Below are 18,396 nucleotides of genomic sequence, written 5' to 3' on the forward strand. Positions count from 1 at the left end.
AGGATAATGCTGGCCTCATAGAATGAGTTAGGAAGTGTTCCCTCTTTTTAATATTTTTGGAAGAGTTTGAGAAGGGTTGTTGTTAATTATTCTTTAAATGTTTGGTAGAATTCACCAGTGAAGTGATCTGGTCCTGAGATTTTGTTGTTGTGGTAGAGAAGTTTTTGATTACTATTCAATCTCTTTTATAAGTGATACCTCTATTCAGATTTTCTACCTCATCATGATTCAGTCTTGGTGAGTTGTGTGTTTCTAGGAATTTGTCTGTTTCATCTAGTTTATCCAATTTGTTAGCATACAAATGTTAACAGTACTCTCTTCTAATCATTTTTGTTTCTCTGAAATTGGTAATAATTTTCCCTCTTTGATTTCTTGTTTTAGTTATTTATGTCCTCTCTTCTAGTAAATCTGCTTAAAGGTTTGTCAATTTTGTTGATCCTTTTGAAGAATCAACTCATGGTTTTGTTGATTTTCTCTACATTTTTGTTCTCTATTTTATATATCTCTGCTGCATCTTCATTATTTTCTAGTGTTTTTTTTTTGTTTGTTTGTTTTTGTTTTACCACCTTTAGGTTCAATTTGCTACTCTTATTCTTGTTCCTTAAAGCGTAAAGTTACATCATTGATTTCATATTTTTCTTCCTTTTTTAAATTTAAGCTTTTAGAGCAACAAATTTATCTCAGCAGTACTTTCACTGGATTCTGTAAGTTTTGCTATGTTGTATTTTTATTTTCATTTGATTCAAGATATTTTTGGTTTTCTCTTGTAATTTCTTCTATAACTTATTGGTTGTTTAATAGTGTACTGCTTAATTTCTACGTATTTGTGTATTTTCCAGTCTTCTAGTTTCATTGCATTTTGATCAGAAAGGATGTTTAGCATGTTTTCAGTCCCTTTAAAATCATTAAGGCTTGTAATGCACAAACACATAGTCTATAATGAAGAATGTTCCTGTGCACTTGAGAAAAATGTGCATTCTGTCATTGTTGGGTGCAGCGTTTTGTATATGTCTGTTAAATCCAGTTGGTCTATAGTGTTGATCGTGTCCTTTATTTCTGATTTTCTGTCTCATTGTTCTGTCCATTATTGTGGATATTGAAATCTTCTACTATTATTGTAGAGCTGTCTCTTTTCCCCTTTAGTTCTGTCAATGTTTGTTCATATATTTTAGAGCTCTAAATTTTGGTACATGTATGTGTATAATTGTTATGTATACTTGGCAAATTGACCATTTTATCATTATCCCATTTTCTTTGTCTCTTGTAAGAGTTTATGACTTGAAGTCTTTTATAGGTAGCATATAGTTGCATCAGGTGTGTTTCTTTCTAAAATTCATTCTGCCAGTCTCTTTTTTGATTGGAGAATTTAATCTATTTACATTTAAGACACCAATAGAGAAGAACTTACCATTATCATTTTTTGGTTGTTTTTTGATGTTATAACATTTTTGTTACTCATTTCCTCTAGTATTATCTCCCTTGTATTTAGTGTATATTTTGTAATGACATGTTTTGATTCTTTTCTTATTTTCTTTGTGGCTACCATGGGTATATACTGAAATTATAGCAACTTATTTTAAACTGATAACCAACTTAACTCAATTACTTATAAAAATTCTACTGCTTTACAGCTCTGCCCCCACACTTTGTTATTAATGTCACAAATTACATTTTACAAATTGTAGATATATAAAATAGATTAACATAGATTTATAACTATTTTTATGCATTTGTGTTTGAAATTAAAGATAAAAAAGTGGCATTAACTACAATTACAGTACTACTGGGTTTTATAATTTTCCATGTAATTACTTTTACTGGAGAACTTTACATTTTCATAAGACTTCAAGATATTGTCTAGCATCCATTCATTTCAACCTGAAGGGCTCCATTTGGCATCTCTTGTAGGGCAGATGGAGTGGTAATGAACTCCATCCATTTTTGTTTATCTGGGAACAAAAATTAATTTTGTTCTCTTTTTTGAAGGATAGTTTTCCAGATATAGAATTCTCAGTTGACAGGTTTTTTATCTTTCAGCACTTTAAGCTGCCTTCTAGCTTGCAAGAGTTCTGCTGAGAAATTCACTGATAATCTTGAGAGTCCCTTGTATGTAATAAATTGCTTTTCTCTTGCTGCTTTTAAGTTTCCTTTTTTTTTTTGTCTTTGTCTTTTCACAGCTTGATTATAATGTCTGGGCTTAGGTTTCTTTGGATTTGCCTTCCAATTCAGGGAGCCTCTTGGATTTCCAGATGCATGACTTTCCTTAAATTTGTGAAGTTTTTGGCCATTATTTCTTCAAATAAGCTCACTTCCCCTTTCTCTTTCTCTTCTCCTTCTTGAACTCTCATAATGTATATATTGGTCTTGTTGGTGGCATTCTGTATGTCCCTTAGGCTCTGTTTATTTTCCTTCATTCTTTTTTCTCTCTGCCCTTCAGATGATAATTACAAGTAATTTGTCTTCACGTTCACTGATATTTTCTTCTGTTTATTCGAGTCTGCTCTTGAACTCCTTTAGTAAGATTTTTCAATTCAGTTATTTTATTTTTTATATCCAGAATTTCCATTTGGTTGTGTTTAATAAATTTGTCTGATTTTGTACAGTCTGTCTTATTATAGATACTTTCACATGTTCCCTCTATCTCTATTCTCTGAAAACAAAATTGCATAAAATGGTATTATTTCTTTTTTTCTTCTTTTTTTTTTTTGAGACTGAGTTTTGCTCTTGTTGCCCAGGCTGGAGTGCAATGCCACGATCTTGGCTCACTGCAACCTCCACCTCCCAGTTTCAAGCGATTCTCCTGCCTCAGCCTCCCGAGTAGCTGGGATTACAGGTATATACCACCATGCCCGGCTAATTTGGTATGTTTAGTAGAGATGGGGTTTCTCCATGTTGGTCAGGCGGGTCTCAAACTCCTGACCTCAGGTGATCCACCTTGGCCTCCCAAAGTGCTGAGATTGCAGGCGTGAGCTGCCGTACCTGGCAAAGATGGTATTATTTCTTTAAAAAATATTTGATAAAAGTGATTGTTGAAATCATTTGAAAATTTTCTATGTATTCTTTTCTATTCATTTCTACTTAATATTCACCAAATATTTATGGACTGTCTACTATGTGTCAGGCATGTATTTAAAGTCTTTGAAGTACATCAGTGAAAAAACAGGATAAACATTTCAGGCCTCAAGGGGCTTACATTCTGGTAGTGGAGAAAACAAATAAAACATAATTATAGGAAATTATAGAGAGTGTTAGGAGGTGATAAGTGTTATCAAAATGCAACAGGGTAAGTGAGACAAGGAGTTGGGAGGCAGGATGGGATGTAGGAAGTCAGATTGGAATTTTAATTAAGGTGATCAGGGTGGGACTTACTGGGGACGTGAAGGCTGATGTAAGACTTGAAGGAAGTGGCGGCGTGAACCATGTCAATATCTGGAGAAAGAGCATTCTAGGCAGAGGGAACACAGATAACCCAGTGGGAGATCAGCCCTGCTGTGTTTTAGAATGAGAATGAAGCCAATTTGGTTATTTTATTAAAGAAGAATTAAGTGCATGTTTACAAAAACAAGCAGAATAATTGCTGAGATGAATCTGAAGATCCTGAAGTAAGATACATTTTTCATTGTATTATGACCAATTTTTCTATCTTAAAAAAACCCAGAAGCTCAATATATAATAAATCTATTCAAAAAGATGAGTATTCATTTTAAAAATGTAGCTTTGCGAGTCCCTTTTCAGAATTATGGTAAATGCACGTATCAAAATATGTTAAATATATATGTTGAAAATAATTGTTTGGCTTACATGATCATATAACTAAGAACTTAATTATATGTTTTAATTTTATAGGCTCGAGAATTACTTTTAATTTTGTGCATGCTAAAGGATTAGGGAAAATATACAAACATTTTTATGTCAAGTGCAATTTACTGTAGTTATTAAGTAATTAGTTGTTTACTAGCTGTGACATTCTGTTTCATTCTTAAAGAATAAACAACTTTGTATGGTAAAAGTATAGTTTAGCAGTCAGGAGACTTGATTCTAGCCTAATTCTAGCCTCATTATTTTGAAGCAGTCATTTTAAATGGCTTCATTTTACCTATGTGTTGGGAGTTTTGTTCATTTGCTTTATATGGAACATGGCTAGGTATATTCTGTTTCCAAAATGCCTCGTTTTTGTCATTTTGTGATTATTGCTTTATAATGTTTTATACTGTATTGATACACTGCTTTAAATATTTGATTGAGAATTGTTAAAGAAAAAATTGCATTTTAAACAAATTCCTGCTTATTTTTAGTGTCCAGCTCAAATCTTTTCCTGACCACTTCAGAATTTTCTCTGATTCTTTTCCTGATCACTTCAGAATTAATTGCTTTTCACCTGGGCTATTATAGTACTTTATTCATATTATTATTTATCACTTTTCATAATGTTATAGTTATATGTTTATTAATCTATCCATGAGTTTTCTATCTTTGTATTTCCAAAACTCATAAAAGTACTTTGCATATATTTGTTGTTCATTCATTTTTTCATTTAATTCTTACATCTGTGTATTGAAAAATCAACAGTTAACTCCTAAGAGTTAATATATCAGAAATGAAGACTGTGTTCAATAACATTCCTGCTTGAAAGGCAGTATTCCATGTAATGAATGTTTCTCTTGCTTGACAACTCCTATTTCAGACCTTTAACAAGGTTTAATTTGGTCTTTTGGTCTAACGTTTATGTTATAGAGATGGCATAAATGCTTATTTGCATGACTCAAGTAGATGTAAGAAGTAGTGATTTTGTCACTGATTATGAAATTGTTAAAGAGGATGATTATTACTGATTACCTCTTTGCATTTTGGATCAAAGGCATGAATTTCATAAAGATTAAGTGTTCTAAGAACTATTCAGAAGTGTGTTTTTATATAGTAATACAATTTTTAGCATGCATTCATAACCATTTACTAGATAATGTGCCCTTAAGTATAATGAATCAGAATGTGCTCTTATTGTGTTTTGGATTTTCATATTTTCAGTTCTCCCTAAACCTTATTTCTCTTCCTAACTTAAAAAAATGTAGTTTTTGAAGAACCCTATTTATTCATTTATTCAACAGCTATATATTTAACATTTACTGTATGTTCCAGGAACAGAGTTAGGCCAAATTGATTATTAGATTTGGAAGTGAACAAGATAGATTAGGTCTCCGCTGTCAGAATTAACAATGAACAAATAAACATTTGCCCATTTAGTCAACATTTATTGATTGCCTGTCATATGCTAGGCATTGTTTTGGGAATTGTGGATACAGTCACAAAGTAACAGAGCCCATACCTCATGTAGCTTACATTCTAATGAAAGAATAACAGCATAAGTGGAGAAGGCTAACTTTATAATGGTTCGTCAAGGAGGGCCTAAGAAATTGACATTTGAACTGAGATCTACGGGACAAGAAGGAACCAAAGGAAAAGACTATTTGAGGACAAATAGCAATTACCCTGGATAGCAATGAACTTACTACATTTGATGCACATTGGTTTGTAGCTTTTGAGGTCAGAATATTAAGGATTTAGTATTCCTTCCATTTTTTCAATTAATTATGAAGTACAGGCATCATTTGTAAAGTTTGGTAGGAAAGAGTAAACAGCAAAGAGGGAAAAATTTGTGGAGAAACAAATTTGAGGAAAGATATCACTGTGAAATAGTAACTCCAGAGAACAGGGAATATACAAACAATAGAAGTGCTGTAGGGCTGCTGGGCAGAGTTGACAGTGTAATTGTCAGTTTGTTATCCTCAATTTTAGGTGAAACTAGTCAACATGGTTGTATTGTTTTCTCAGTTATGAGCACAGATGTGAAGAAGATGTAGTATTTAACCAGACTTGTTTTCACCCTCCAGGAGAATATGATGGAAAAAGGGAGAAACAAGAGTGTTTAGAGCCTTTGTAAAGATGTCACAATAATACAAGGCTTTAGAGTCTATCCTGGGGAAGGAAAAATGAGTAGGGAGTGAAAAATTAAGAGGGTTGATGGGCTTAAAGGAAGTTGAGGATCGGTGGATTGGTGATGTGAATAAAGCTGAAAGTTGTGAGTGTGGCCAGACAAGTGAATTTCATGGGCTAATATGGAATATTGATATATATTGAAAAGAGTGTAGTTTGTATAGATAATTGAAATAATGTGATGGCTACCAGAAGTGCTAAGAGCACTTTCCTTTCTTTTATTATTCTCACCCTTTTTTGCAGTTTTATAGAAATGGTGTAATATAATATAGGGAGAATATAGAAAAGAGCATCACTTGGAAGTCAAGAAAATGTAAAATGTCCTTTATAAAGTCACTTGATCTCATTGACCTATTCTTTTAATTAACTGACAAATCAATTAATTATTTCAGCAGTGTGCCAGCTGTTGGACACACAGTGATGATATCAGATACATAAATGCTATCTAATTTACAATCACAATAATGGTACCAGTGATGATATTGGATACTGATATTATTGATAATATTGATAATGATATCAATAAATGACCTCATTGGCCATATTCTTTAATTAATCGGTCTATCATTTCAGCCCTTGCAGTTGCTGGGCATACAGTAATGATGTCAGATAACAGCAGTGCAGAGTGCTGCTGGAGTACTGAGGTGGGGCATGCAACCCAGATGGGGTGGAGAGCAGTCACACTCGTATGAAGTGGTACCTAAGCTGAGATCTGAAAAATAAGTAGGTTTTGCAATTTAGCAAAGAAGCCACAGGCAGATGGGGTCAGGAATAGTGTATATTAAGGTCTTCAAGAAAGAAATACCTTGAGGTATCCAGAGTAGCTGAATCATAGTGTATGAGAGAAGAGGCTGGAACATTAAGCAGAGGCCATATTTTAAAGAATTTGGTAGGTTATGTTAAGGAAATTTCATCCTAAAAGCCATGTAGAGGACCCATTATTGAGTTTTGCATAGAGAAGTGACATAAAACATGATCACTTATAAAGTGCAAGATCTGCTTAAATGAGGAAGTTGAATTTTATCTTCTCTAAGGTTCATTCAAAAATTATTTGATTTGTTGTGATACCGGAGTATAAAGAAGAAAATCAAAATTACATAAATGTCTCTTATTTTAATTTAGAAAGAATTAACAGCAATTAATAAGAGACTAGATTGGACATAGAAATAAAGCCCTGTTTACAAAGCATTATTAAATTCATATTAATGTTTGCAAATGAGAATTGAAATTCAAATTTCCTATGACTCTGAAATATGTTTGGTTACTGTTGAATATTTTCTATCATATCAGTGAAAATATTTGCTAATTTCCCATGGGTTTGTGTGCGCCATTTGATATCCTCAATCAAATGTAGATGAAACTGTACTTCTTATCTCCAGGTATTTAAACCTTTGAGATGTTTCCATTAATTGGAAAAACAATCATCTTTGATAACTTTCCTGATCCTTCTGATACGTGGGAAATCACTGAGACAATTGGCAAAGGAACTTATGGGAAAGTTTTTAAAGTATTGAATAAGAAAAATGGCCAAAAAGCAGCAGTCAAAATTCTTGATCCAGTTCACGTAAGTCATATTTTTTCCTTCTAATTAGCTTTACTTTTATCTGTATGAAACACTTAAAAAGACTGTAAGTATTTTATCTTGATTTATTCATCACAATAGCAGTCTAAAACAGGTTACAATTTGAAGATAAAGGTGAAGGAAAAGTCTGCTTATTTGCTTTTCCAAGTTTCTGTGCTTAATATATGTAATAAGGCACAATAAGTACTTGATGAATAATTGCATAAGCACACAAAAAATGCAGCTGTCAATCGACAATGTTATTGAAGTTGACTCAATGTTATTTTAGACATGAAAAATTGTAAAGATACAAACTCAGGGGTCTACAAGTAATCCTAAAATGGCATCTTAACCATATCTTCTTTTTGTCCTGTGTTTATTTAGGCTTCAGGAAATATTTCTCTTAGGCCAAACTAAAGAAGACTTTTTAAAATTAAATTTATTTCAGAGAAGGAAAATTAAGTTTCAGGTTTACTTAAATGTTTCCAAAGCAAACGTGGTGTAGATTTATAATCAGGGCAAAGTTCCTTATTGTGAAGAATTAAATTTCATGTTCAACTCTGCTGGTCTCTGCTTACAGGAGGCCACAATAGGGGCCCCCATTTGCTTTTTTTTTTAAGTAGCAGTTGTAATAGGCAAAACTGCCAAACCTTTTTTCTGTTTTAAGACCATGAGACTACTGAGATTCTATTTTCTGGTAATGAGAGCTGGCAGTTTCAGAATATCTTCAGGTTGCTGGTAGACACCTTTCTCTCCCATAGCACATGGGAGAGCCAGAATGAGCTTAGTCATCAGATGCTCCTCAAACATCTATTGAAAGCAACTTCTCCAATTAAGAGACTTTTGCACACATGATGGGAGCATAGCATGATGAAAATGATGAAATGTGTATAGAGAGGGCATCAGAGTCCTAGGTCCTTGTTACAGCTCATCTACTACTTGTGAGATGCTGCAAAAGGTCTTGTTCGTCTTAGGGTTGCTGTTCCTTTTTTTTTTTTTTGATAGTTTATTTCTGCTAAACCCATTATAACTACACTCCTCCATATTATTTTGAGCAGAGGAGAAAGGTAGGGGAGGTGTATTTTAAAGTAATAAATTAAATACACTGGAGGAAAAAAAAATCAGACTCAGTATGCCCAGGCTTAACTGTTGCTGAATGTTTCACATTCTCTTGGAAACTTCTAAGCATTTAAACTGAAGGAACAGAGGTACAAATTAAGTTCTACCAAAGTGACTATACCTCTCTTTCCTCTAGCCTTTGCATTAGGAATTCAGGTGTATGGCAGCAAGAGAAAGAAATTCAGTCCAATACCATTGTCTGGTCCATGGTGTATCTCTTTCCCTTCCTTCTTAATGGAGAACAAATGGCTTATAATCCATGTAACCACTATTCTTTCATAATTTACTCATGTATGGTATACCTACAAACCTTATAAGTCATATTCAGTACTATTTAATGAAATACTGATTTTATAACTATTATACTTAATTAATCCTTTTGCTTTCATTCTTGTCACAGTACATATACATTTTTCTAATAATTATTTATTTACTCTTCTTTCATCTTGTCACAAGTCAAATAAAAAAGATTTATAGCCAAGAGATTATAATCTTAAATAAATTTAAATGCATCCAAACATCTTGCAAAGATTTGCTTATTTTAAATTAAAGGAGTCTTACTATTACATATTTTTAATCAGTCATTTTATTTTCAAGAGAGGAGCTGAATGAGTAAGATGAGAATGTAGCAGGCTTGGAGTCTATATCTGGATTTTACACTAACCAGCTCTGACTCCAACTTCTCAGGGCTTAACTTTATGCCTCTAAAATTAGAGTTCAGATTTAAATTTCTACCTCTGTGATTCTATGATTCTATAATAAAATAACATAAGCATTAAATGTCACTGTAAAAGCAATGTTAATAAAGCTTTCTCTTATTTATTACTCTGTGAATTGTTTCATATATATGTGATTTTCTAGAAATATGACTAAGTGGCTGTCTTCCATTCTTATTGATAACATAGCAACCTGTTCTTCTTTTGCTGAATGGACCTTTAGATCATTAAAGGTTTTGTGCAATCTTTTATAACTTAACTCTATTTGAGTTTTTTGGAAAAGTGGGAATTTATTGTTTGTATGACTGAGTTTTGGATAGCTTCTAAATGTCCTGTTTTCCAAAGAAACAAAATGAACCAGATTTCCAGTCCTAAAATTTACTATTTCAGATCAATGGCTTTGCCGTTGTAACAAAGTTAATAATACAAAAAAGCAAAATCATCTGGAGTAGCTCTCCATAGATGTTTACTTATAATTGCATATAAAAATAACATTTTATTTATCCATTTTAAAATTTGATGAAATTGATATAACTTGAGATTCACTTGATTATCATGAAAATCACAATCTCTCCCCTTAAATAATGTAATGAGAAATTACAGTACATAATACTAAGCACAGTAAAAACTATTATGACCTTGACATAATCAAATTCTATATTTGGTATTCTATAATCTGTTTCTTTGACATTACTCATGTTTTTCTCACAGTTCTATTCTTATGACTTTTTGAAACTAGGATATTGATGAAGAGATTGAAGCAGAGTATAACATCTTAAAAGCACTTTCTGATCACCGTAATGTGGTCAGATTCTACGGGATATACTTTAAGAAGGATAAAGTAAATGGAGACAAGCTGTGGTTGGTTCTTGAGGTACGTGTTTCAGCATTATTTGTATGGGTGGAAACTTAGAGTATGGTTCTGAAATGACTTATTATACTATTTATGTAACATTGATATCATAAAAACAATTCTGGTAAGTTCCTGACCAGCCATGAATGTTGTGCCTAGTTTTGGCCTTGCCGTCTTGGAAACATCAAAAAATTGAAAGAAAGCCACAAAGACTAGTAAATGTTAAAAGGAAATTACTCCGCAATAAAAGACTAAAGAAACTCAGATTATTTTTCCCATGGGAAAAAAAAAATTAAAAAGGATTTCATTATAATATTTATTTATTCATCTATATTTTGTTTCATTAACATGTGATGAACCTCTGTGCCAGGTGCTAAGATACAAGAAAATTAATGTTAAGTGAGGCTTCATTAGGCAAAAATAGTGAGCTATGATTTTCTTTTTCTGTCTTTATTGAATGCTAATGACTTGAGCTACAGAACCAGGTATTTATATTTACAGGGAAGAAAACTTACTTAAAATGGTGTTGATACTGAATAAGTTGCTAAAGGGAATCTGTAGAGTCTGCCCTTTCCAGTCCTGAGAGTAGTTTTTCTTACGCTGGAGCAATCCTGTCTAAGGCAGGAGTACTAGCAGGTCCCACACTAAGGTGATTGCCAGTCCCAGAAAAATTCCGTTTTTCTGATTTTCATTGAACATTATTCAAGTGCAGTAAACATTATTTCTAATAAAATCTATTAGAATTTTTTAAAATCGCTTTTATCAAATTCAGGGACAGTAGATACCTTTATTTGACAACTATAACAGCATATATTTATTGTGTTCATCATTGTTTTATTAGCATTTGAGTATTTTATTTGTTTTTGAATGTTCCATTGCTTTTCCTGAAGTGGCATTGTCTTAGTCTATTTGTGCTGCTATAACAAAAATCCACACACTGGGTAACTCATAAAGAACAGAAATTTATTCCTCACAGTTTTGGAGGCTGGAAGTCCAAGATCCAGGAACCAGCAGGTTCACTTCTCTGGTGAGGCCTGTTCACTTCCAAGATGGCACCTTGTTGCTACATGCCCTGGAAAGAAGAAATGCTGTGTTCTCACATGGCAGAGGGCAGAAGGCAAGAGAGCCCAACACTGTGTGGAGCCTCTTTTTAATAAGGATCTTAAAACCCCATTCATGAGGAAGAAGCCCTCATGGCCTGATTACCTCTTAAAGGTCCCACCTCTTAATAATATCACATTCACCATTAAGTTTCAACATATGAATTTTGGAGGGGACACAGCCAAAGTGTAATAGGCACAATAATCATAAATAAATTATATTAAGATTTTATATTCATATTTTTCTACTATGGTTTTTTTTTTTTTTGAAATGGAGTCTTGCTGTGTTGCCCAGGCTGGAGTGCAGTGGCACAATCTCAATTCACTGCAACCTTCGCCTCCTGAGTTCAAGCGATTCTTGAGCCTCAGTCTCCCAAGTAGCTGGGATTACAGTCACATGCCACCATGCCCAGCTAATTTTTTTAGTTTTGTATTTTTAGTAGAGACAGTGTTTCACCGTATTGGCCAGGCTGGTCTGAAACTCCTGATCTCAAGTGATCCACCTGCCTTGACCTCCCAAAGTGCTGGGATTACAGGTGTGAGACACTGCGCCTGGCCTCCATTATGGTTTTTAAATGATTCTACAAATAATAGATGATCGTTGTGGAAAATATTTGAACCTATAAAAAATTCTTAAATTTAACATATTTGCTTCATTTTTTGTATGTTTTTTTCTTTTAAAATATTTTAAGTTCAGGAGTACATTTGCAGGTTTGTTATATAGGTAAACTTGTGTCACAGGGATTTGTTTTACAGATTATTTCATCACCAAGGTGTTAAGCCTAGTTCCCATTAGTTATTTTTCCTGATCCGCACCATCTTCCCACCCTCTACCATCAGGTTTCTGTTGTTCCTCTCTTCGTGTCCATGTGTTCTCATGATTTAGCTCCACTTATAGGTGAGAACATGTGACATTTGGTTTTCTGTTCCTGAGATAGTTTGCTAAGGATAATGGCCTCTGGCTCCAATCATGTTCCTGCAAAGGACATGATCTCAGTCTTTTATATGGCTGCATAGTATTCCATGGTGTATGTGTACCACATTTTCTTTATTCAGTCTGCCATTGATGGGTATTGATGTGGTTTTGCTGTGTCCCTACCCAAACCTCATCTTAAATTCCCATGTGTTGCAGAAGGGACCCAGTGGGAGGTAATTGAATCATGGGGGCAGGTCTTTCCTATGATGTTCTCGTGATGGTGAATAAGTCTCATGAGATCTGATGATTTTATAAGGGGGTGTTTCCCTGTGCAAGCTCTCTCCTTGCCTGCTGCCATCCATGTAAGATGTGACTTGCTCCCCCTTGCCTTCCACCATGATTGTGAGACCTCCCCAGCCATGTGGAACTGTAAGTCCATTAAACCTCTTTCGTTTGTAAATTGTCCAGTCTCGGGTATGTCTTTATCAGCAGTGTGAAAATGAACTAATACGGGCATGTAGGTTGATTTCATGTTTTTGCTGTTGTGAATAGTGCTGCAATGAACATACATGTGCCTGTGTCTTTGTGGTAGAACAATTTCTATTTCTTTGAGTATATACCCAGTAATGCAATAGATAGCTGGGTTGAATGGTAGTTCTGTTTTTAGTTCTTTGAGGAATTATCACACTGTTTTCCACAATGGCTAAACTAATTTACACTCCCACCAGCAGCATATAAGCATTCTCTTTTCTCTGAAACCTCACCAATACCTGTTATTTTTTGATTTTTTAAAAATAGCCATTCTGACTGGTGTGAGATGGTGTCTCATTGCGGTTTTGATTTTCATTTCTCTAGTGATCAGTGATGTTGAGCTTTTTTCACATACTGTTGGCTACATGTATGTCTTCTTTTGAAAAGAATCTGTTCATGTTCTTTGCCCACTTTTTAATAAGGTTGTTTGTTTTTGCCTTCTAAACGTAAGTTCCTTACAGATGCTGGATATTAGACCTTTGTCAGATGCATAGTTTGCAAACATCTTTTCCTGTTCTGTAGGCTGACTGTTTACTCTGTTGATGGTTTCTTTTGCTGTACAGAAGCTCTTTAGTTTAATAAGATTTCATTGGTCAAGTTTTGCTTTTGTTGATATTGCTTTTGGAGTCTTCATCATGAAATCTGTGCTGGTTCCTGTGTCCAGAATGGATGATATTGCCTAGGTTGTCTTCCAAGGTTTTTATAGTTTTGAGTTTTACAGTTAAATCTTTAATCCATCTTGAATTGATTTTTGTATATAGTGTAAGGAAGGGGTTCTGTTTCAGTCTTCTGCATATGGCTAGCCAGTTGTCCCAGCACCATTTATTGAATAGAAAATCCTTTCCCCATTGGTTGTTTTTGTCAGCTTTGTCAAAGATCAGATAGTTGCAAGTGTGTGGACTTATTTCTGGGCTTTCTATTCTGTTCCATTGGTCTGTGTATCTGTTTTTGTACCAGTACCATGCTGTTTTGTTTACTGTAGCCCTGTAGTATAGTTTGAAGTCGGGTAGTGTAATGCTTCCAGCTTTGTTTTTCTGCTTAGGATTACCTTGGCTATTTGGATTCCTTTTTGGTTCCACATGAATTTTAAAATAGTTTTTTTCTAGATCTGTGAAGAATGTCATTGGTAGTTTGATAAGAATAGCATTGAATCTATAAATTGCTTTGGGGAAGCATGGCCATTTAAATGATATTGATTCTTCCTATCCATGAGCATGGAATGTTTTTCCATTTGTTTGTGTCATATGATTTCTTTGAGCAGTATTTTGCAGCTTTCGTTGTGGAGATCTTTCACCTCCCTGGTTAGCTGTATTTCTAGGTATTTTATTCATTTTGTGGCAATTTTGACTGGGATTGTTTTTTATTTGGTTCTCAGTTTAACTGTTTTTGGTGTATAGGAATGCTAGTAATTTTTGTACATTGATTTTGTATCTTGAGATCTTGCTGAAGTTGTTTATCAGCTTAAGAAGTTTTGGGGCCAAGACAATGGAGTTTTCTAGATATAGAATCATGTCGTCTGCAAACAGGGATTGTTTGCCTTCCTCTCTTCCTATTTGGATGCCCTTTATTTCTTTCTGTTGCTTGATTGCTCTGGCTAGGACTTCCAATACTGTGTTGGATAGGAGTGTATGTTTTTTGTATGTTTCAATATTTTGACAATATTACTTACGAAATTATCCTATATTTTTACTTAATGTAACTTCAGATAGTTTTAATCATTGTTATGTTTTTCAAAGTAAATACATTCACTTGAGTAATAAAAAAAAAGATCATTTCGAAGGGTTGATAAGATAAAGCAATGAAAACATAGATCCAGTTTAGTGGTGCCACCTTCTCCTGAGCAGGTCCACACTTTTGATGTGTTGTGATTGCTGTATCTAGAAAACTATGGCTGAGCTTCTATACTGCCTTATTTAGAAATCCATGCTCTTAATTTTGGCAATATTGTTCATTACACTTTTGGAGCTCTTCATCTTCCCACTCTTGTTTGGAGAACTGCCATGTGTCTGACCTCTTTGATGTCTCTCTGATGCCCACCTTGATGGAACCACTGGTTCCTAAATCCCTTGGCCTCCTCTTTCCAAGTTTCTTTCTCTGTTTGGCACATCATGTAGTAATTTGTGCCTCTCCCAGATTACCCATTTTGCTGATGCCACCAAATCTTGAATCCCTCCAGTTCAGTGTCAGCAGGGAACAAAATTTCGAGTCTCTTAACCTGTGTGTGTGTGTGTGTGTACTGCTCGGGCAGGCTTCTGAATGTTGATATTTTGTATATGTGATAAGAGGGTTTCAAGTCCTTTGATTACAGACTTCCAAATGACCGCTTGCTTTCTGCCCTGCTCCTCTAAACTGCTTCTCCACCTCTACTATTCCCTAGCACTGTCTGGGTTAATCTGTTCAGGTGACTGCAAAAGAACCACACAAAGTATCTTAGTCTGTGGCTTCCTCTTCATTGCTAAATCAGTTGCCACTTGCTTATCTGCTTTCCATATTGCAAAATTTATTGAATTTTTTTGCTCAGTGCTTTCCTTTTTTCTTTGTGATTATAATATTTTATTCCTTTTGTAGCATTTTAATGGAGATTCATGAGTAAGAGGAAATAAATTTATATATTTCATCTGCCACCTTTATGGTCCGGAGCCTTTCAAAATGTAAAAAAGTATTTTCAAAAATCTTTCGTCATCTGATGCTATATATTATTTTACAAAATTAAATAGCCATGTGTGTCCTTTAAAAATAGACAATTTATCTATGATTTCAATATTACAGTTGACCCTAACTTTTAATTATTAGGGATGACAATCTCCCATGCACACTGAGAAATCGAGGTATAAATTTTGACACCCCCTAAAACTTAACTACTAATAGCTTACTGTTGACCTGAAGCCTTACTGATGACATAAACAGTCAATTAATGCATAGTTTTATGTCATAGGTGTTATATACTATATTCTTACAATAAAATAAGCTATAGAAAAGAAAATGTTATTAAGAAAATCATGAGGAAGAGCAAATATTTTTACTGTTCATTAAGTGGAAGTGGATCATCATCTTCATCCTCATCATCTTCACATGGAATAGTCTCAGGCAGAGGAAGAATAGGAGTGGTTGGTCTTGCTGTCTCAGGGGTGGCGCAGGTGGAAGAAAATTAACATATAAGTGAACCCACACAGTTCAAACCCTTGTTGTTTAAGGGTCAACTGCATTTTTTATTTCTCTAGTTTAAGATAGCTTTGTATTTTTAGCGAAATCACATATAAAAGCAAAGCTAAACTTTTACTCATCTAAAGGTAGTTACCAAGTAATAGAATGTAAACTATCAACCTAAACCATTTTGCCTTACATTAATGGATAATTTTAGAGTTTAATTCTTGTTTGTGTTTGCATATTTGAGAAGTACTGCTGTACAAAATCCTTGATGTAACCTTGAATATAATTTGTTTATATCCTTCAAAACATTTTCAATAATGCATTTTTAATTTTTCTTCCATATATAGAATTATTGGCAGATGTGCATTTAAGTGGAGATTCAGGTATTCTGTCTAATATAGGCCTAAATGGACAACAAAATAAAGTATAAATCTTTTCCCAGAGCTTAAAAATATTGAATGAGATCATTCATTGTCATAATGCCTATTAAATCCCTATTCTAATATCTTGGCATTTCTCAGTATTATCACCTGGAATTAGGGGGCATTTGGAAACTCCCAATGTTAGTTAAATGTTTCATGTGAGAGCAGATTGATTAAAATGAGTTGGATTGATTAAAATGTTTAGGGAATATTGTATAAGTAAAGCAGCATCCAGATATAATGAATCAGTAGAGTCGTTACAATTTCTTTGAATTTTGTCCTTATAATTTATTATCAGATAGAGACATTGGAAATAGCTCTAAATGGCTTAGAAAAAAAATGAATTTAGTTTAATAAAATGGTATATACAAAATCTGATCTACTTGAACTTACAAAGTGGGGGGAAAAAAGTCTAAGGAAAGCAAGAAGTTGGCAAACTGTATATAAGATAATTGATTTGCATATGTAAATTAGACTAATCACATATACACATAAGTGGCTAGATGTACAATTACCTGATTTATAAACATGAATGGTACAGGTGCTGCTTTAGAGGCACTTTCAGAAAACTGGCTTGTGGCATCAATACTTTGTACTATAACATGACTGCTAATTATACCTCTTTTTGTAATAAAGTCCATTTAAATTATTTTGCATGAGGATACCAAAAGAGGGGCAGTGGCTGTGATGTTACCCAGAGAGTCATGTTAACGGTGCTAGGCTTTTAATGTGAATCTACATAAAGAAGGTGTTTACTGGAGGGGATGTATTAGAGCAATAAGTGACTGTCCTCATTCTAAGCCTGGTGTGTGTGAATGGCCATACTAGCCTAGAGAAACCCCTGCAAGATGCTTTTCACAATGAAAAACCATTTTACTTATATTTCAATCCAGAATTGAAATCCTAAGAATAATGATGTGCCAAATCTTGCTCGGCAGTCTGTTTTCTCTAGTTACAATTTTAAAATTGTTTCTTTTGCTTTTTGATATGATTTTTCTCTTTTATTTATTTTACTTTCATTTTGTTATTTTAGAAGTTTTTGAGCATAAATGATATACAAGTCTCTATTTAGGAGTTATTTTCATCTTAATTCTCTGCATGTTTATTTTTAGAATCTAAATGGTACCCAGGTTTAGTAAAAGAGCACTAGTTGCTGGCCCTCTGAAATTCCAGTTATACACTTGAATGAAGTTTTATGCTGTGGAAACTGATTTAGTTTTTTATAGAACATCTATGGGGACTTTTGTTGTCATTCAATATTTGAGGTTTTCCTAATGATGTAGATAAAGAGAGAACCAATGTTTTCTGTTTGTTTCTATCTATGCCTCATTTTGAAATACCTTATGTATATTCCTTTCTGCCTATAGCTATCACATCTCTTGACTGACTTGTTTAGTGAAATGTAAATACCTCTTCTGACTTTGTACTGCCTTTTACCCCTGATATCTACTGTTGGGGATCAGTATCAAGGGGGGAGGGGAGCTGGGAAGATGACGGCTGGGCTATGATTCTTCAAATGCTTCCTGCGTGAACCAGGAGACCGTAAAACAGAATCAGAATTGAGTTAAATCAGTCTCATATAAGGCATTTGCTATTGATGGACACAAAGGGGAGAACTGAGATTTAATTGTAATTTGTCCCTTCTTGGTTGGATGAACAACCAAGTTTTAAGTAGGTAAGGAAATCTGGGCTTCTGTCTCAGGAGCTGTTGGCTTAGTGTGCCTTCAGCCATAATGAATCCAAAATTCAGAGTTAGGACATCTTTCTGTTAAAAGACTCTTTCCCTCATAATCCAATCTTAGCTATAATTGCTCCTTTCACAGTGGTGCTACAGACTGCATTCTATTATTCATTTGAATTGGTCCTGATTTGTTCATTCTTAATAGTGACATTACTTTTTCTTATTGCTCCCCAATTATAGCAATTTTTCTCTTTGAAATTATATCCTTTTCAGGAGACTAAAGACTGCCAATTACAGGTGGTATTTCAAAGCATGAAAATTCAGTAAATAGTCATAAAGCTTTTCAAATGCACATT

General features: G+C 34.0%; 1 protein-coding gene across 1 annotated transcript in view; it reads left to right on the plus strand.

The window, feature by feature from the left end:
• Positions 1 to 18,396, plus strand: part of MYO3A (myosin IIIA) — a 266,360-nt gene that overhangs the window by 10,488 nt on the left and 237,476 nt on the right. The window contains exons 3-4 of the mRNA XM_050804485.1: positions 7,371 to 7,555; positions 10,127 to 10,261. Coding sequence (XP_050660442.1) covers positions 7,388 to 7,555; positions 10,127 to 10,261 — 303 coding nt within the window. The 5' untranslated portion in view covers positions 7,371 to 7,387. The remainder of the gene's footprint in view (positions 1 to 7,370; positions 7,556 to 10,126; positions 10,262 to 18,396) is intronic.

The sequence above is a fragment of the Macaca thibetana genome, chromosome 9 (genome assembly GCF_024542745.1).
Source record: "Macaca thibetana thibetana isolate TM-01 chromosome 9, ASM2454274v1, whole genome shotgun sequence".
NCBI classification, from domain to species: domain Eukaryota; kingdom Metazoa; phylum Chordata; class Mammalia; order Primates; family Cercopithecidae; genus Macaca; species Macaca thibetana.